This window comes from Chrysochloris asiatica, unplaced genomic scaffold (genome assembly GCF_000296735.1).
Source record: "Chrysochloris asiatica unplaced genomic scaffold, ChrAsi1.0 scaffold00061, whole genome shotgun sequence".
In the NCBI taxonomy this organism is placed as follows: domain Eukaryota; kingdom Metazoa; phylum Chordata; class Mammalia; order Afrosoricida; family Chrysochloridae; genus Chrysochloris; species Chrysochloris asiatica.
The window spans coordinates 1,388,735-1,410,070 of NW_006408579.1; the positions used below are offsets into that span (position 1 = coordinate 1,388,735).

A 21,336-nucleotide genomic window follows, 5' to 3' on the forward strand; every position below is an offset into this window, starting at 1 on the left:
TGAAAGGAGTGGCTGGAGAAATTGGCCCTTGACTTTATCCTTGGCATGTTTTTTTGAAGGTGGTGGCCACACCTCCCAATTCTTCCCTTCTTTGTCATCAGTTTTTTAGAGTGAAACAGGGACAAGCCAGGATGTGCCTTCTGGTCACTCCCCTGGTGGGGATCTGAATAGTCAGAGGAAGGTGGGAGGCAGCAGAGAGGCAGCTGGAGCCATGGTGGACCGTCTGTCATTCTGCACCACCCACTCTTCCCGCTTTGGTCTGGCTTCCTGCTGCTTTGCAGTCAGCATAGCCTCCAGGATCCATGGCACATGTACCCTCTTGAAAAAATATATAATTTACTAACCAGCTGGGGGTTTATTTTTTTTGAACCCCAGGAGCTGGAAATGATAAAACACTCCCCAGGTCTCTCCTCTCTGAGTTAAATTATGTTTTTGTACTTATGTTTCCCATTTTTTGGTCTTTTGATATATTTTCTTTCTCTGGAGGGGGCTTGCACTCCTAAGAAAAGGTAAGCAGGTAAGCCCTGCATCCTTTTTCCCTGAATGGCAGGTAAATTTGTCAGGCTGGAGAGCAGCTTTACAGACTTGGATTTCAAGTTCTGTCCTAGAAGTAGAAACATGCCTGAGGCAGCCGGATGCAACTCCTGTGCTCCCCAAGATCAAAGATTAGAGCTGATTTTGAGAGTCAGCAGGGTTTCCTTAGAAAGAAAATACTGCCTAGCATTCCATCAACTCTTCTGTCTTTGGCTTCCTAGTCTCTTCCTCTCCTCTCCTCTCCTCTCTTCTCCTCACCTGTAGTGATGAGGTAATGCTTGTGAAATTATTTTGCATACCATCTTCACTCTACAATTGTAGGACATGATGTTGGTGATGATGAAGATGATGAAGCTTGTGATTTTTTTTTCCCTGTGAGGTCATTGAATGAGATCATTTTTTTCCTGAGGTCATTAAATTTTATTTAACCTCATTAAATTCTTTGTCTCCCAAATACTGGGAATCCAATGAATCTTTGAGCAAAGAAAGCAATTGGTAGAGCACATCTTGATATGAAAGAATGTCCTTTCTCTTGTGTGACAATGGGCATCTTTCTATTGTAATTTCAAAGTGTCTAAAAGACTTTTGGGCCATTCTGTTCTAGGAGCCAATGGTTTGGCAAATCCTCGTGATTTCTTGATACCCGTTGCCTGGTTTGAAGATCGCCAAGTGCCAGGTGGTTACACTGTCATTAATAAATACCAGGGCAAGCTGTTTGCTGCCAAACAGGTAAAGTAAGAGGGTCATTAAGCAGGGGAGTAATTATTGAGAACCTACTGTTTGCCAAGAACAGTGTTTGGTACTTTACATATATCCTTTCATCTTCACCACACAACTGAGGTACTACAAATGACCTTTGTCTCAGAACAGACCAGGTGGTAATAAATAATTCACCCAATGTCACCATAAGCGGCAGAGTTAGTACTCCAACCCATATCTGTGTGACGTCAAAAGTTCTTGATCTTTCCACTCACCAAGCAATGAAAATCCTGGCAAATCTAGCTCTCTATATTGGTGTGGAAAACATCGTATCATATAATGTGCTGTACAGGGAAACAATTTAACAAACAGATCAACCACAATTTATATTTTCCAAAGATCAATCACCGCAGTTTAACTACAAACAATGGTGAGTACAAAACAAGTAAAACCAATTAACTAGCCTTGTTTGATTTATACCATCAGGTATAATACTTATACTAATATATTACATAATATACTATCATTTTTCTATATTGCATATAACTTTGATATGTAATATAGTGATATAGAATATACTCGAATAAAATTATAATGTGATAAAAAGTAATCTAACAAAATATCTTCTGTATAACTTTACCATTATTTGTTTTAGTTTTGTCTATTTGATTTGTTGTTTACATTTTACAAAGACCTGTAATCTTCCTTGGGCAGCATCTAGAGGGATGCCAATCAGTACAGGCTAACTAATTTTACACTTAACATTAACCCCCGAGGTACATACACACTTAAATTGTCACCCTCATGTTCTCTGGGCCAGTGTTTCTCAGTATACGGGCCCACTTGCATCAGAAAGACTTGTTTAAAATGCAGATTCCTAGATACTACCCAGCTTGGTAGCAGTGTTAACCTCTGAGGATGGGGTATAGAAGTCTTCATTCATTTTAAGCATGCTTCTCCAGATTATTTTGTACATATACTTAATGGAGAACCACCATCCTAGAAAGGAATCCTGGTGGTACAATGCTTAAGCACTTGGCTGCTAACTGAAAGATTGACTGTTCAAACCCACTAGCTGCTCCAAGGGAGAAAAGACCTGGTGATCTGCAAAGGTGTCTGCCTAAGAAAACCCTATGCAGCAGTTGTACTCTGACCTACATGGTCACTATGAGTCAGAGACGAGTCAAGGGCACACAGCAACAACCATCCTAGAGACTCTGAGGACTTGCACTTTCCGAGTAGACTGCTCATGCTCTGTGTGAGCCCCCACTCATCCATTCTCCCTTCTTTGTCCAGTTCTGTGCCCTGACAAGTTAACCTATATGCACTGTATCAGCAGGCTTTCTAACCTCCTGGATTTTGGTTGGGTTCAACCAATGGGAAGTACCCAAAGGAAATTAGAGGGTGAGGGGAAAGACCAGTTGGCATATTTCTTCCCCTGTTCCCTCCCTCTGTGGGATTGTATCTCTGGAAATAGTTGCCTGATCTCAGCTCCTGTTGTTGTTGTTGTTAAGTGCCACGGAGTTGGTTCTGACTCATAGCAACCCTATATAGGGTTTCCAAGGAGTGGCTGGTGAGCTTGAACCATCAACCTTGAGGTTCAAACTGATCTTGCTGTATAGCACATTAACCCACAGCACTATACCAGGACTCCTCAGAATCTTTTAGGTAGCCCTTATAGTGTGCTGGGCTTACAAGATGTGCTGGGCACATCTCTTCCCAACTCCATGTTCAGTGATTTCTCATTGGTAACTTGAAATTGACCATATAAGAGTATTCACACCCAGAAATTAACAAATACTACAAATTAGGGGCTTTTAATTTTTCCCCCCAGAAACTAGTTATTAAATATTTACCAGCACACCAGTGGGTAGCCTCTTTCTCCATGGTTCTAGCTCTCATTAGAGTCCTATAATAGTATATGCTTCCTTTATCCCTCAGGCCTAGGAATGGTAATATCCTCTAACTATTGCTAAACATCAATGCCTCAACATCTCTAGTCAGTTCACTTAATCCTAACCATACCTCTGTGAGTAGTTCCTTTATTAAAATCTTTGGAACATTATGAGTTAGAATCTGTTTCCAGCACAGACCCCTAGCTGCACTGGCGTCGCCCTCCTATAACAGAACATCAATTCTCTACCACGTAGTACAGGCTGCAAGAAACTTCACCTTAGGAGTGTTCAAAATCTTAAATCCTTGGAGTTGAAACTCTTAGACCTTCTCTCATCTCCTGTATTTATCAACCCAAATACTAAGTCAATTAGAAGCTCCTCTGGACTACAGATACCTGAAAAAGAGTCACAGCTAATTCCCTCTGTGCCAGGAAACCCAAAAAAGTAGCCTAGATTGTTTGAGAACTGCTGGCATCTACAGATTCTCACAATTGTGTTAAAAAAAAAAAAGTGTTGAAAAGGCATTCCTTGGAGTCTGTGCTGAGCTGCTGCTGCACATGTGAGCAGAACACAGCTGCAGCTTATGAACTGGAAAAATAGGGTTACTGGCTAAGTGAAGACTCAATAGAGGAGGTGCGAAGCAACCACAGAATCCTTTGATGTTATACTTCTCCCCAGCGATGGAATCATTAAGTTATAAAGAAGAAATCGAATTATAAAAACAAAGAGTAATGCCAAGTACATAGTGAGGGATCACAGCTACAAAAGCATTAGGAACTGAATCATCCTTCCCTGTTTTTCTTCTTCAGGACACCTCTCCATTCAATGTGGTGGCCTGGCATGGCAACTATACGCCTTACAAGTACAACCTGGAGAACTTCATGGTCATCAATGCAGTGGCCTTTGATCATGCAGTAAGTTTGGACCTGTTAGAGGCCCTGGGGATGATGGGGCAACGTTTGGGTGTGCAGTAGACACTTGACATGCATAGGCTTAATTTTCCAATGTCACCCTTGGAAGCCCTAGAGAAATGCAGTTTGTCATTTTGCTAAAAGGAATTTGAATTATCTGCAGCCAGACTTTGATGAAGGAGTAAAGCACAAGCCAGGTACTCAGCAGTCACCTTGAATTCATCTTAGTTCTTTATGCAGGATAGTCGCAGTTACACTCTGAGATGGGGAAAACATGGTTTCTTTGTGGAAAATGTGTCCCCCAAATAAAGCCAACAGCTAATGTTAGTGATGGAGAGAAGAGGATGGAAAATGTAGGCATTTGGAAAGTCTCTGGCCTGACTTCTCACAAATATTAAGCCGCTACTAGACCTGTTCTGGCTGCCTACCATGGTGACTTCACTCCTGGCTGATTTTTAGCAGTGATAGTGCCCACAGTCTTCTTCTAAAATTACTCATAGTGTTCAGTGCCTACATTTAAACCAAAGAAATTCTGGAGCATGTACTTGGTCACATTTTTCACTCAATTAGGGGACCACAAATAGCTTTCCAGTCTATAGTGAAGCCCTGAAGGCCCCACATTTTTTAAATAAAGTATTAGCTCTGAGATCTAATGGGAAAGTGCATTGTGCAGCCTGGTTCATAATAGATTAACTTAACTCACAAGCTGGAGGATAATTAGAGCAGAAGGCAGAGAACCAGAGACAGAAAGATTACTCTGAGTCAGTTACGCTAATCTCTAGGGGAATAAAACTACCTTTCTGAAGAGCAGCAACTCTTAATAAAGCCAAAGGGGAAAAGGAAGTGAGGCTCCAAGTCCAGTACAGCATGAAAAAGGATCTGAGACATCGATAAAGCTTTATTTACGCCTCACTACCTTTTCTTTAATAGTTTCAGATCATTTCCCATGACAGATGAAGAAATGTTAGCATTTAAAAAAAAAAAAAGAAATGTTAGCTTTTGCAGCCATATGCATTCGTTCTTTGAATTTATACAAGTTCAATCTTCTTGCACTGCTGCTGTACTTATTTTTCCAAAATACAGATTTGATCATTCCACCACTGCATTAGAAAACCTTTTCAGACTCCCCATGACTGAGGATTCATTCTGAGCTTTGGAGCGTGGTGTTTGATGCTCTCTACCATCTGGCCCCAACTCACTTTACAGCACCACCTCTTGCCCCATTGCCCTCTTCCTGAGCAATGTATCCTGGGCTTTCACCTATTTTCCTCTTTACGACATCTCTGTGTGCTTTGATATTTTTGCTGTTTTCTGGGCTTAAAGTTCCTTTCCCCCTTTTATTTCTTCATTTTTTCACTATCTCCTTCCTTTTCCCCATCCTTTTTCTTTCATTTCTTTCCTCCCATTTATTCTTCAGGACATACCTCAAAAGCCAACTTCTCTTGGCAACCTTTGAGATAAGAGATACAAACTCCTCTACCACCTTGTTGCTGTTGTTGGCACAGTCATCAAGTTGGTTCTGACCCATAGCAACCCTGTATAGGGTTTCCAAAGCAGCTGGTGAATTTGAACCACCCACCTTGTGGTTCAAACCAACCTTGCAGTCCAGCGCATTAACTTGCAGCACCACATCAGAACTCCTCCACCACTTTGTTGTTATTAAGTACCATCGAGTCAGTTCTAACCCATAGCAACCCTGTACAAGGTTTCCAAGGAGCAGCTGGTGAGTTTGAACCACTGACCTTGTGGTTCAAATTGACCTTGAAGTTGAGTGCTTATTCTATGGCGCCAAACCACCCTCAAAATTACTGATGTATTTTCAACTTGCCAGTTAAAAACAAGAGTAAGAAAACAATAAAATAGTTCTCAGATCTTCCAGCCCAAGGCCATCATCTGGCATCTCTGCGCTTCCCCAAAGAGATGTCCATTCTACATCCATATCAAAATATGATATTATCTTATTTCTATTTCCACCTTATGATGAACTTTCCTTCTGCTGCTGCACTTCCCTGCTATTGTTAGCCTGGCCCGAAGTTGGGAGGCAAGCACTACTATCAGACCCTTGGGGTTGTAGGTTGTATGAGATGTAGGCTCAGCATGATGAAAGACAACTCAGAATCATCTTAGCAAGTGTTAATTCATTTTGTTTCAAGCACAGCAAGAGAGGAAAGTCACATGAGCAATTACTGGATTATAGTGACAAGTCCAGACTTCGTAGCCTGGCCTGTGTGGTTTAATCAGAAATTAGACTGTCACTTGGAAACACCTTCATAGGTGGGTGGCATGTGTATTGTTGTTCAGTCCCCTCCTTTGTATTGAGTGTTCAGTGTCTCCTTGTGCTTCACAGGACCCATCCATTTTCACAGTATTGACTGCCAAGTCTCTCCGTCCTGGAGTGGCCATTGCTGATTTTGTCATCTTCCCACCTCGGTGGGGGGTTGCTGATAAGACCTTCAGGCCTCCTTATTATCACAGTAAGTCTCTCTTTTACCAAGCCACAACTGGAAACCACAGAGAGAACACTATCCATTGAGAACTTTTCCTGGGACATTTCTGGCTTGAGTACATGATTTTACCTCCTGAGTTCTAGTGCTACAACTTGGACACTTAACTGCTCCCAAACACAACTTCTGTACAAAGGCAATAAAGGTGTTTACTTTGGGAAGGAAGCAATTTGTAATATCTGGATACTGTTTTCTCTGGTCTCAAAGAGAGGTAAAAAGACTGTAAAGTATGACATTTCTTTACAGTTCTATTTCTTTATATTTTAAATGTTTCTTTAAGGGAAGACTGAGGATGGCGAGGATGGTGTTAGTTAATTAGTTTGTTGTTTTGTTTTTAGAATGCTCTTTATCTAAATCTGGTTCAAGAGCTAATGAAATGTGCCTTCTTCTCCAGTGATGTTGGTGGGATTAAGTAGACTTCAGTCTGTAATAGGGATTGGGTTCTATTCAGGAAGGAGTTTCTGCAGAGGATTTGTTACCAAGAGCAGTACCTATCAAATCTGTTATTACTAATAGCTAACAATTATTGATCATTTTATTTGACAGTTATACATTCTTTCATCTTCATAATGGTAGAAATAGGTAAATAGCATTATCATTACTCTTTTATTTTCAGGGATGAGAACTGAAAGACAAGAAGAATTAAGCTCCTGACTTCATAGCTAGTTAAACAGTAGTTACCAATTGCTGTTGAGTTGATTCTGACTTTTGGCAACTCCATGTTTTCAGAGCCGAACTATGCTCCATAGGGTTTTCAGTGGCCTTTCTTCTAAGGTGCTTCTTGGTGGATTTGAACCACCAACCTCTCAGCCTGTAGCCAAGTGTTTAACCACTCAGGGACTCCAGTTAGTGATACAGCCAGAAATTAGCTGCTGTTGGTCTGATGCCAGAGCAGATCTTTCATGGCTACCAACTGATATGCCTACCATGGTGTCTGGTATACAATATGCATCTAATAAATATTTATTTAATAAGTGATTGAATCACCAAGAATGAAATGAAGTGCTTCATGGCTGTACTTAATGAGATTGATATTTTTTTTTCTTAAATGTTTTATTGTGAATTATGTGATACTTTACATGGGAGAACATTAGTTTTACATTCATTCTATCGTATATTGTCTCATTGCCATGGTTACAATCCCCTCCATGCAATCCTTCCCGCGTACCCCCCAGGTCTTCAGCACACAGTCGCTCTCCCTCTCTGGATCCAAAGTCTCCAGCTGCTCCACCACTCCACGTCATCATCTCTGGCTCCATTTCAGGCATCACTGCTTCTCTGGGTAGGGTCCTGCTCTCTGCTCTTCTCCCTTGATGGTCTTAGGGACCTCCGTTCCTAGACTGAAAAGTTAATCACTCCCCTCCTTGCTATAAGAGACCCGTCTGCATTTCATTGCATCAGCCCCACCTAGACAGATTGAATACTACTCACTGGAGATTCTACCTGCAGCTGCCAGATAAAAACCCAAAGGTCAATGTACAATTCTACTTCCTGGAGATATTTCTTGTACATAGAGCTCTGGAAAAATTCTGAGGTTCATTTTACCTGGAACAGCTTAGACTGCTCCAGTAAAGATTTAGTCTTGAAACCCCTAAGGAGCTGTTCTGTCCTGTCCTGTAGGGTCACAATAATAAGTTGAAATTGACTCCATAGCAGTGAATTTTCCTTAGTTAATTACAGAGTCTTTGGTCCTCTCTGTCCTTGTGTGAACCAGCTCCCAGGTGTCAGGTCTCAGTAGTGTGCTACGTGTACTGACCTGGTGATTGTGGTACTTGTAGAGGGTAGGATGTTAAAGCTTCATGAGGGAAGAAGGCTGCCTCTTGGTCAAATGCTAGCACCACTATGGTGCAGAAAAGAAAACACTTAGCACTACAAAGACACAAGCTATTTTGTGAAGGGAGTCATAATGAGCTATGTTCTTTCTGAATAGTGTCAGACCCACTGTCCTTTTTCTGAAACTTACCATCACTGTTCACTTCAAGGAGTCCCGATGTGGTGCTCTGGGATAAGAACTGGGTTGCTAGCCATGTGGTCAGTGGCTTAAACCCACCAGCTGCTTCTCATAAACCCTATACAGGGTTGCTATTTGTTGGAACCAACTCAACAGCCCTTCATAACAACATTCCCTTCAAGGGTTTGTTGTCACAGAGAGAGAATTATCTGTACGTCAAATGCTACTCTAAAGGAAAAAAAAAAACAACCCTACTGCCATTGGGTTAATTCCAACCCATAGGGACCGTATATAGGGTTTCAGAGACTGTAAATCTTTATAGGAACATACAGCCTCATCTTTCTCCCACGGAGCATCTGGTGGGTTAAACCACTGAACTTGTGGTTAGCAGTCCAACACTTAACCCACAACACTATCAGCACTCCTTAGGGTTTAGGTGATTTGGGAGGGGAATCTAAGAATCTGCATTTTCAACTAGTAAGTTAGGGGTTTCTGATGGCTGAGGTTATATGGAGTTTGTTGACAAACACTGGCCTAGAGCTTGCTACCTCACGTAGGTAAAGGGATACGGGTAGGGCCCATGTCTGTACTCTTTCATCCCCATGTTACCTCACACAGTGTTGGGCACACAGGGGACTCAGCAAACACTCAACTCTCCAAATGGGTGCCTCTGGATGGGGGAGGAGCTGAATTGAAACTTCTCCCACACACTGTTGGGATGAGTAAAGAATTTCAAGGTAGAGGCAGTTCATCTTTCATCTTCCTCAGCTGAAAATCCAGTTACTATCCAAAGATGTTGTGGTTTCATCGTAACTGCCCAGCACTTCATGGATGTGTAGCCGTTGCCCATCACTCTTTAGAAGTGCCTGATGTGAACAAGTTTGCTACTGTACTAAACAATGACTCTCAATCTAGTCCTTAAATTTGATTTGTAGTTCAGATTGCCTGAAATAGTCTTGTGAAATGCTTCCTATGATTTTTTAATGACTACAGGATCGATCTCAGAAAGTTACAGCTGCCCTAAGTTAGTTGGAAAAACCACAGAGCCCCAAGTTGGAAATTAGTTTTACCAGAGATATTAAGAATATTACTTTAGCAATAATCAAAATTTCTGCTACTTTGATGTGACTTTATAGAAGTGGAGAATTCTTTCTGTAAAATATTGCCTCCAGTTATCTTAATGCACCTTAGTCAAATGGATTTAGCATTAATCAGAAAGGCAAGGTCTAGCCTCATACTGTCCTTTGAAATATAGAAAATGATGTCAAAATGTCATCGCCAAACTCCTTGCCACCTAAATTCATATTTAGATCAGAACTGAATTCTAGCTTACTAGTGTCTTAAAATTAAGCCATGAAGGTGACCCTGGAGATATGTACTAGAGCCGAGCCAGGAGCAGGACAGCATATTCAAGTCATAAGCAGAACCGCTTTTAAAATACCACCATTTTATGCTTAAATTTGCTTCTTTTCCTCGATTTTCTTTCTGTGAAGAAACGAGTAGAGCTATGATCTGGGTCTTGCCATTTCTATAGGAGCTGTCACACTCTCATTGTCTTTACAGGAGCTTCTAGCAGCTTTTTGTGTTCTGGGCAGGGTGAGAGTGACTGCCTAGTTAATTACAGAAGGACTTTGGCACTTAGTTATACTAGAAGAAAGAAAGACGAGCATTTATCATGTCAACTGTCTGGCTTTGCAATGGTTGCTATGACCATATCTCCCTACCCTAACCATGGATTGCACTCTCACAAGACAGGCGATGAATAGCTTAGAGTAAGGGCTATTTCTTATTTATCATTGTATTGCAGTATGTACATAGTGTCTAGTTATATGGATAGAGTAGGGCTAATGGATAGGATAGGGAATCAACAGACAGATGGATGGATAGGTGGGTGGGAGGGGTAGATGGATGGCTGGGTGTATGGCAAGTCCCCCAAGTTTACTCAGATGTTATATTTCTTTTATTTTTGCTTAAAATGTGTTGATATTCTAATAAAAAGCTCTATTTTAATAGACGGAGTCCTGGTGTGGTGCTGTAGAATAAAGCACTGGACCACAAGGTCTGTTTGAACTACAAGGTTGGTGGTTCAAACTCACCAGCTGCTCCTTGAAAACACTATAGAGGGTCGCTATGAGTCAGACCCAACTGGACAACAATTAACAACATTTTAATTGAAATATGAAAGTGGGACAGTGGAAGCATGGCAATTATTTTTTAATTTTGTGTGACCCCAGAAAGCACAACTAGGACAAATACATTTATGTGGAAGCAAACTTATATTTACTATAAAATTTAGTTTTCTAACACCCAGAGCTATTCAATAATTTCATAGGTTGCTTTGTAAAGTAGTGAGCTTCCATTCACAGAGGGCATACAGGCAAAACCTAGGAGGTACTCTGGCAGGTATTCTGTTAAAATTCTTTCATATTGATTAGAAGTAGAGATCACCTTATAATGTTAAGATTACAGGTTTCTATGAGGAGAGTGTCAATGAAACAAAAAGAATACATTTAAGATAAATTTTTAAGAACAAAAGAGTATATTGGGAAACATGATTACAGAAAGCTTGCAAGCCCATCTTCAGCCTATATTTGATTGGAATACTTAAAAGGGGTTCTAGAACTTGCCTAGTGAAATAGGCTTCTTGCAGAGCCTTTGTAGTGTGTAGGACCTTAGGTGGAATCCTGAGCTCCATCCAAAACTTTCTGAGGTGGGATATTTCTACTTGAAAGGACATGCAGACCAACCAGAGTGGCTAGAGGAATAGAAAATACTTCCTGAAAGAAAGACCAGCAGGATAAAAACAAAATTAAAAAATGGCAGCCTAAGCAAGCTGTTTGCCAGGGAGTCATCAAGGCAAGCAATCAAGTCACTTCAGGACAAGCCCCCCTTCAAGACTGAAACTCAAAGGGAATTCACATGCAGGTATGTAGCTCGCTGGTGACTGTGTTGGTCACATTTGAGTGGAAGTGGGGGAATGTCAGTAAGGAGGTATGGGCTGAGTTTGACCATAGCCCATAGGCTCCTGTCAACCTCATGATGAGAGAGAGAAGAGGAAAGGCTGATTGGTCCAAAGTTTGGGGAGACTTGGGAACTCCTGAGTCCATGGATATTAACCTAGCCACAGAGGGCTACAACTGAGAGTGGAATGTCCAGCTGATATGAAGTGGTAGTAGATGCACAAGAATGCTCAAAGTTGGAGAGAGTACCCATTTGACCTAGCTTCGATGGCTGGATGACCAGAGCTCTACTAGAAGAAGATAAAGAAATTTGTTAAAGGAATCAAGTGTAAATTGCTACAATTTGATGAACTTGACCTATACTTATGTATGTCATAGCTCAAAATACCAACCAAGAGGGAAGGAGTCTTCACATCAAGGATCAAGCCTATCCTTGTGGTATATAGGATTGATAGGGATGGGCAACTTAGACATTGGCTACCTAAAATGGGGGAGGGAATGCTATGAAGGCATGAAGTAACTGGCTTACAAGTTTTCAAAAGGGAGTTTAATTTCAGAGTATGAAGGGAAAGATAGAATCCCCACTGAATAGTTTTCATCTTGTCTAGGTGGGTCTGGTGAAAGGATGTGGGGATAGGACACTTTTGATTCAATAGTGAATAATTGTTATCATGACTAATTGCAATTGTCACAACTGTACAAGTAGAAGTTTGGGAACATAAAGGGGGAAGTAGTTAATCTTAAATTCCAGGAACAGAGGACCCTACAACCATCAAGGGAGAAGAGTGTGAGCAGAATATGGGATCCTTACCAGAGAAGCAGTGACACTAGAGATGGAGGCAGAGGTGATGACATAGAGAGATAGAGCATCTGAGGACTCTAGACTCATGGAAAGAGAAAGGCTGTGTGCTGGCAGACAGGAGAAAGGTTTTCAGAATGTGCCCTTTGGTTGTTGTTTACATGACTATATATTTCTGAGTGTTTTTGTGTACATCCAAAAAAAAAAAAAAAAAAAAAAGGAAGAGGCAATAAAAGCAAAATATTGTTAAATGATGATGTATGGAGGGGATTGTAATCATTGCAAAGAAACAAAATATGATAGGATGAGTGCAGAACCAATGTGCTCCCATGTAAACTTAAACTATTATTCAATTCACAATAAAAGCTTTAAAACAAAACAAAAAAAAACCCAGAAGAGTAATGTGATACCAGATTTAGATGTAGAATATCCTATTTTTATAATATACAGAATTTATAAGGAGCCCTGGTGGTACAATGGTTAAGCACTCAGCTGCTAACCAAAAGGTTGGCAGTTTGAACTCACCAGCCGATCCACACGTGACATGGAAGTCTAGATTAACCAAACCTATTGCCATCCACTGTATTGTGACTCATGGAGTACAACTGTTCCCTAGGGTTTCTGAGACTGTAAATCTTTATTAAAGCATACTGTCTCATCTTTCTTCCACTGAACAGCTAGTGGGTTTGAACAGCCAACCTTTCAGTTAACAACCCAATGCTTAAACCACAGCTTTGGAAACACTATGAGGCAGGTTTACTATGTCCTATAGGATCTCTATGAGTTGAAATCAACTTGATGGCAATGAAATACCATTTATAGACTGCTTTACAGATAGTAAGATTGTTTTGCACAAATTATCATTCAATAATAAACTCCAAGTCTAGGGTCCTTTCCATTACCTTGCCCCTCCATCAACACACATATACTACTTCAACTTTCTAGACTGCTGCTACTGTTGCTAATGCCATCGAGGTGATTCCTGCTCAAAGCAACCACGTATAAGGTTTCTGAGGCTGAAAACATCATCTTTCTTTCACTAAGCAGCCAGTGGGTTTAAGCTGCTGACCTTGTGGTTCACACAGTAAGAGATAACGAACACTGACCAGAATTCGTTACAAGACATTAATTTATTACAGAAAAGAGATTCAAAGAGAATAAAGGAGATGGTTTACCGATAAGGGAAATTACCTACAAAGGGTGAAACCCAGCTTTGTCCAATGGTGGCTGGCTGGATCGTGAAATGTTACCATGCAAGGGGTGGCAGCTAGGGTTTTTTTAAATCATGGGGTAGTCACAAGCATAAGGGTAGTTAAGGGAGGTATGCAGAACTGGAAAAAGGTAGGAAAAATCTCAAGGCTGTCTGTCCCTTCCCAGAGTACAAAGAGTAGGAGGAGGGGGCTCCTTCAAAGCATTTGCATAACTAAAATAGGAAAACATAAAGTTTTGGTATACACAGCTAGAGGAGGGTGTTTGCTTACTTCCTAGATAATAGGAGCAGGGGGCAGGGACAGGAGATGTGGTTTTGAGGTGACCTTGATACGGTCATTTTGGAGACTTAAGTTTCTGTTCCTACAGTCACTATGAGTTGGAGCTGACTTGATAGCATATGACAACCTGTTGGTGGGTTCAAACCACCAGTTTTTAACTTAGTTGTTATTGTTGTTAAATGCCATTGAGTCGATTCCAACCCATAGCGACCCTGTATAGGGTTTCTGAGGAGCAGCTGGTGAGCTTGAACCACGGACCTTGCAGTTCAAACGGCTTTGCAGTCTGGCGCATTAACCCACAGCGCCACACTTTTAACTTAGTAGTTGAGTACAAACTTTTTGCACATCCATGGAGTTTGGTGATGCCACTGTTGTTAAGTGCCGTTGAGTGTGTTCTGATTCAAAGCGATCCTGTATAGGGTTTGCAAGGAATGGCTGGTAAGTTTGAACTGCTGACTTTGTGGTTCAAACTGACTGTGTGGTCCAGTGCTTATACTACAGCACCACACCAGGACTCCACTAGAATGGGGCTATTTGAGAAAGACTTATGATCTGGAAGAGAAGATAACTTTGATGTGGAGCTTGTATGCTTAGATCATGGAGTACATGCAATCTTTGTTATAATTTGCATCTTCATTATTATTTTTTATAATAATAATTTTTTTTAATTATTAAAATTCTTTGTTGTTCTTATTGTTGTTATTAAGTGCCATTGAGATGGTTCTGACTCATAGCAATCCTGTATAGGGTTTCCAAGGAATGGTTGATGCATTGCAACTGCCATTCTTGAGGTTAGCAGTCCAGTGCTTATCCAACAGCACCACACCAGGATTCCAGAACTTATCCTACAGTGCCACAATTTCTTTCAGACACTGGAACTCAAGACCTCTGATAACCCACATAGTCATTAAGCAGAGCTTTGCCTATCAAGAATTCCACACTGATGAATGTTTTGTGGTTGTTGTTGTTGTTTTGTCCATCTGCACCCTTTATTCAGAATCACTGGGTGGTAAAAATAGTTAATGCACTCAGCTGCTAACTCAAAGGTAGAGGTTCAAATCCACCCAACGGCACCTCAGAAGAAAGGCCTGAGGGATCTACTTCCAAAAAGTCACCATCTGTGGAGGAAGGTTCTATTCTGAAACATGGGGAGGTTAATGCACCAGATTGCAAAGCCGTTTGAACTTCAAGGTTGGTGATTCAAGCTCACCAGCTGCTCCTCGAAAACCCTATCCAGGGTCGCTATGGGTCGGAACCAACTTGATGGCACTTAACAACAACAACAACAACATGAGTCATTACTGACTTGGCAGTAACTGATTTATTGGTTATTCTTTATTAATCCTGTAAATCTTATTAGACTGCCTTGTTCTCTTGACATTCTGTAGGAATAGTATTTGAGGGTGCTTTGGCATTTTACTTGTCTTGCCTTGGATTATAAACATAATATTATTTCATCCTTCCTAGGGAACTGCATGAGTGAATTTATGGGACTCATCAAAGGTCATTATGAAGCAAAACAAGGAGGGTTCCAGCCTGGAGGAGGCAGCCTACACAGTGCAATGACCCCCCATGGGCCCGACGCTGAATGCTTTGAGAAGGCCAGCAAGGCCAAACTGGCACCTGAGAGAATTGCTGATGGCACCATGGTAAGTAAGCTCATTAAATGCCAAGCTCTGTATGGCTCCTGGGCTCCTCACCCTTGTGAGAGGAGTAATTGTTTTGTATTTCTCCAAAGTCTCAAAAGAAGAATCAGGAGAGGAGAGATGAATATCTGTGTGTATATGTTCACATATACAACCCTGTCTGTATACTAGTGTGCTGGTGTGGTATGGTTGAAAGAACTTTGAACTTGGAGTCATATCTAAGTTCAAATCTTAGCTCTTAGTTCCTGTGTGTCCTTTAACGAGTCACTTAACTTCCCTGTGCTTCATTTGCCCCATTCTGGAGAATGAGTATTATATCCAACACAGCACAGCACATAACTACCACCACCACCACCGGATATCTGTGAGTTAAAACCTTACAGATTGTCCCACACAGTGCAAATGTAAGGTGATATTATGAATACTATATGAAATGCCTTCTCTTATCTGCATGCAGCTCTGTGTGTAAGTTCTGTCTCCGAGTCTTCTGCTTTTTGAAGTAATCCTCTAGGGCCACAGTAACAGAGGAGGCAGGATGTCACCTTCAGTCGATTTCTCAAGCCAAGGAGGGTCAAGTTTCCTCTCCCTCACTATAGCCAGGGCTTGTGAGCAGCGACTCTCAGGTGTTTGCTCATTTTCTTTTGCTTTGCTTTGACACAGGATAAAACTGATGGGATTTAAAGCCTCTTTTGTATTCCTCCTGTGCAGGTTGTAAACATAAGACTGAATACAATTGCAGTTGGCTGCGGTACTTGATTTTATTGTATTTCTGTATTCTTGGAGAGAGTTTATGGACCAGGAGAAGTAATTTTATGCTAAATCATATTCAAATGTTCTTTACATTTTTAAAACAAATGCCTTCAATGCTACCTGACTTTAAAATCTATAGCACAGACCAGTCTGACTCCATGCCCAGCTTGCAGATGACCTAAGCACAGAGTGTTAATCTGTCCATCTGTCCAAGGCAGATCGTTTTCATACTACCCCCTGGGGCCAGAGTTAGTGGGGCTGTTCTGGGGAGGGAGGGTGGACAGCACCCCATTGACTTTACCACAGCTCTATCTCACCCAGCCATGTTCTCTACAGAATTTCTGTAGAACCCCTACATCTCTGTGAGATGCAGTTGGACCATCTCAGTTAAGTTAAGCCTCTGGAAGCCTTCTGGAGGTGCACAAGCTACCCCTAAGGCTCTGCTCTGTTACTTTTTGTTCCCCAATGTGGCTTTAGATGGTCAGTGTTACCAGAGAGTATTGCTTTATAGCAGTGAGGTAGAACAGACAGGGTTGTTTTTACTAAAGTTTAAGACTTTTGGTAATGTCTCGAGCCTGGAGTACTTTTCTATATTGGGACAAGGGAAGGGAGGGATAAGAGACTCTGAATAGCTAGGGGACATGAACTACCTGTTAGGGAAGGGCCCAACATTTTACCTGACTGAACTTCCAGATCTCCAGCACTATTTCCCATGATAGGTTTTCCCTGCTTTCTCAAACTAAAATATTCCTTTAAAACCTTTTGTAAACTCAAATGTAAGGTGAAGAAGCAATTACCATTAATTTATATGGGTAAATTTTTTCAGTGTCTTCAGACTCCGAAAATAACAACCCATTAAAATAAAACTAACACTAACATACAGTGTTCACAGACATAGCTCAAAGCTGTGAGGGGTTAATGTTGAGATGCTGAGTGTAGTTCCTGCAGAAGAAACTTGTAGACACCACTCTTGCTGCTCAGGATGCACTCTGCCTTTCTTAAAGGCTGGCTGCAAAACAAATGCAGAACGCTAGTTTCACCTTTTGTATTTCCATCAAAGCAAAAATCCTTTACGGATTTCTTTTGGTTATGGAAAACAGGTACTAATGTGGATTTTTCATAAAAATGAAGTGGCATAAAGTGAACTTTCAAAAAGCGAGTATGTCTGTATATAATTTAGATCCAGGTCCATCCTCATCCTTATTCCATTTTGGAGCAATTAACTTGATATGCTATTTATCTTGCTTGTTCCACTGAGATGGAGCTTTAGTTACTCCAGACAGACAGGGAGGCTCCTAAGAAGCAGCCATCAAAGAGACAATAGTAATATTATCTCTTTGATGGCCCCAATGATGACTTTTATATCTCAATAATGCCTTAAAACTTGCATGGCACTTCCATAAGATCGCATCTGATGCTGACAGTGTGTCATAGGAAGCCAGGCAGGGATAACCATCTCCATTGTCTTGGGTAAAAAGAAATGAATGTACACTAGATACCAAACATCAATGTGGGTGCGCTGGATTGTGACACAAGAGAATTTTATCATCTTCCCTTGGCCCGTGTCTGTTTTAAAATTCCTAGCAATGAGAATGTATAAGAATTGTAGGGTTCTGTTTGTTTTAAGCCCCAGTAGATGGGAAAATCAACATTTGCTGAAGTTACAATGTCTAAAATGCACAAAGCACTTACATATTATTTGTCCTGTAGACAATGACCTTCCAAATATAGTGGAACATCACCCAGACCCATTTGGACTCTCTTCAGATTTTTTTAAAATGCTTTTTTCTGCTTGCTTTTCTATCTTAGCAGTATTGAGAGATTTGCCTTCCAGTTTGCTGGTTCTGGTTTCCATCTCTTCACTTCTACTCTTTTGCCCTTTCAGTGTATTGTCCATTTCTGATATTTTATTATTAATCATCTGGACCTCTTTTTGCAGGTTTTGAATTGTTTCCAACACGATATCTATCTTGTTTGATTTCTACTATAGCACTTCCCTGACTTCTTCCTTATTTTCCTCCACCCTTCTGTGAAGCCTTTTGATGTGTGTGACTATCATTCTTCTGAATTCCTTATCAGGTAGATCCAAAGCCTGCTCTTCTTCTAATGGGAAATCTGTCTGCCTCCAGCTCATTTGTCCCAGTTACTCTTTTCTGTTTCTGGACATGTGCTGAGATCTTTTGTTTTTGGTTTTTTTTCTTGGACATTTTCAATAGTTAGATGTGTTTTCAATGATTAAATAAATGTATGTTGCTGTATTGTTAAGCTTACTGAGTGTCTTCTGGTGGGTATGATCTGGAGATAGGCTTCCATTTTCACATCTCTTATTACTCAACTGCGAGGAATATTAGCAAGTGTTGACTATCTATGTAATGCCCAGCAGCTGGCATTGGCTTCTGTCTAGATGGTAGGATGTTATGGGGTATGCTTGTAGCTTGGCTATATGGCCATGATTGCTATCTCTTCTTAGGTAACGTAGGGAGAGAAAGCTCCCACCCCCAGGAGAAAAGTAAAACCAAAAGGATAAAAAACAGAAGCAAAATAAAAGCAAAAACAAAAACAAGCACACACAACCAAAAACAAAACCAGAGCAGATTGTCCAGTAGCCTTTGCTGTGCAGGTCAGTGTGCATGCACAGTAGAAACCTCCAGCGGTGAGTGGGGGTGTGCACTCACTCAGGCCCTCCCTCTAGTCACCACTGTGGAGGTGCACAGATAGAGATTGAGAAATGAATGGAAGAAAGATTGTTCACAATTTTATCTCCGAAGATCAGTTAGGTATCTGCGTATGCACAGTGTAATTCTCAAAATGACTGCATCCTTGTATACAGTAGTTGGTGTTGGCTCTTGCCCTTTATATTGGGGTTTTATAGGAATAAAAGCTCCCGCCCAAGTAGTAGAGTCAACTTTAGGGTTAAATCCCAGAGACATACATCATAAGAAGCCGCCAAAGGATTAATTGGAATCAATGGGGCTTTCAGGGATTTCCTCCTTGCACCATGGGAAAATTGTACCCTGTGGGTGCAATGCTGGACCCTTTATGGGATACGCTCCTACTCACCTAAAGATGCCTGGGCTTGGCAGAGAGGATGTGACAGGGGAGAGGAGGGGAAAAAAAGCAAAAAAAATTGTCACATCTCTTTTTCTACAAGTTGCTCCATGGCTTTCATGCTGTATCAGCCTCCCAGATCCATTTGTGATAGGATTTTGAAAGTCCCACAGGCATACCTGCCTCATCCTTCTCTTTCTCTTTTATCCTTTCCTTCTTTCCCCAGCTCATCTCTTAGAGAAGGTCAGAACTTTCTCCAAGAGGTAGGCTCACATCCCAGTTCTGCCACTTCTTTGGTGTGGTGATGGTAAAATATATAATAAAACTTGCCCTTTTGCCCATTTTTATGTGAGCAATTTAATGGCAGTAATTACATCCACTACTTTGTGCAAACATCACCTCTATCTATTTCCAAAACATTTTAATCATCCCAGATAGAAATTATGTCTCCATTAAGCACAATTCTTCCTTATCTACTTCCTGTCTCTGTGCATTTGCCTGTTCTAGGTATTTCATATAAGTGGCATTATATAATATTTGTCCTTTTATGTCTGGCTTATTTCACTCAGCATAATGTTTTCACAATTCATCTATGATAAGTAGCATGTGCTAGAATTTCATTCCTTTTATAGCTAAGTAATATTTCATTGTATTGACTCATCTCATTTATCCCTTCATCTGCTGATGGACACAGGTTGTTGCTACCTTTTGTCTCTACTTCTTGCTCCCTTTACCTTAGACCCATTGCCTTGGAGTCAATTCTAACTCCTAGTGACACTATAGAACAAAATAGAACTGATTCCATAGGATTTCCAAGGCTGTAATCTTTATTGCGCTCCTTGGAAACCCTATACAGATTGGGTCTGAGTCATAATCGATTCTATGGCACTTAACAACAATCTTTACTGAAGCAAACTTCCACATCTCATGGAACAGCTGGTGAATTCAAACCTCCAACCTTTTGGCTAGCAGCCAAGTGCTTACCTGTTGCATCTCCCAGGTTCACCTTTACCTTAGAGAAGTCATTTCCTAGCTCTGAGTCTTGATTTCGGCTTCTGCAAAAGGGGAGATTTGACTTCCCTCACAAGGACATAGCACTGTAAGTGATGGATGACCCTGTTAAGATAAATATTCTCAGAACTCTCCCGCCCCTGTCCTTGGACCTAGCAAATTTAACATCCTGATGCTGTGGAGACGTGAGGCTGAAGTGCCCAATTTCATTTTATAAAATGAAACTTGAGGGTTTGAGAAGTTAAGGATCTTGCACAAGTTATCACCAGCCTGTAGGTAGTAAAGCCAGAGACACAACCCAGTGCTTAAGCCTGCTCACCTCACACAACTTATTATCCAAAAATTTTGCCCGCCTACTTCTTTGTTGACATAGAATCATATGTATTTTAGTCCACTTCACTTGTTATTTTCCAACCCATGTTCATTTCTTTCAGGCATTTATGTTTGAGTCTTCCCTGAGTATGGCTGTCACCAAGTGGGCGCTCAAGACCTCCAGTTGTTTGGATGAGAACTACTACAAGTGCTGGGAGCCTCTCAAGAGTCACTTCACTCCCAGTTCCAGGAACCCAGCAAGGCCTAATTGAGGCTGGAAAGTTGTTAGCATAATTGAAAATGGATTTACATGTTTTCCTTTAGAATCTTGTGCCCTCTAGCAGTATTGGAGGCAAGAGCTGGCTAAAATGAGAACTCATGTATTTTCAGTCAAGTAACTCAGAGCATTTTGTAAAAAGATATTTGGAAAGTTGAATGGCTGAGAGTTTAATTACTCAATAAATAATTTCTGTTGTTCTGTGGTTTCTCTTGTTGTTTGCTGCCATCCAGTCAGTCCCCAACTGATGGGGACCCATGTACAATAGAATAAAATGTTGCCTGATCCTGTAGTGTCTCCATGATTAGTTAGCAGTCATGCCAAGTGGAGCATGGCGAGCCATAGGACTTTCACTGGCTGACTTTTGGAGGCAGATCCCCAGATCTTCCTTCCCAGTTTTAGTTTGGAAACTCCACTGGAACCTCTTCAGCATTACAGGAACATGCAAACCTCCACTGTCAGATGGTGTGTTTCCAAGAAGGAAGTCAAGAATTCTATTATGGAAGTGGTGATTAGTCATAATGAAGTAGGCCTGTAGCAGCCAGTACT

At 41.1% G+C, this 21,336-nt stretch overlaps 1 protein-coding gene across 1 annotated transcript in view; it reads left to right on the forward strand.

Annotated features, from left to right (window-relative positions):
* The window catches only part of HGD (homogentisate 1,2-dioxygenase), a 58,943-nt gene extending 37,950 nt beyond the window's left edge, over positions 1-20,993 (forward strand). The window contains exons 9-13 of the mRNA XM_006864141.1: positions 1,139-1,263; positions 3,938-4,042; positions 6,387-6,513; positions 15,211-15,392; positions 20,633-20,993. Of these exons, the coding sequence (XP_006864203.1) occupies positions 1,139-1,263; positions 3,938-4,042; positions 6,387-6,513; positions 15,211-15,392; positions 20,633-20,782 (689 nt within the window). The 3' untranslated portion in view covers positions 20,783-20,993. The remainder of the gene's footprint in view (positions 1-1,138; positions 1,264-3,937; positions 4,043-6,386; positions 6,514-15,210; positions 15,393-20,632) is intronic.
* The last annotated feature ends 343 nt before the right edge of the window (positions 20,994-21,336 follow it).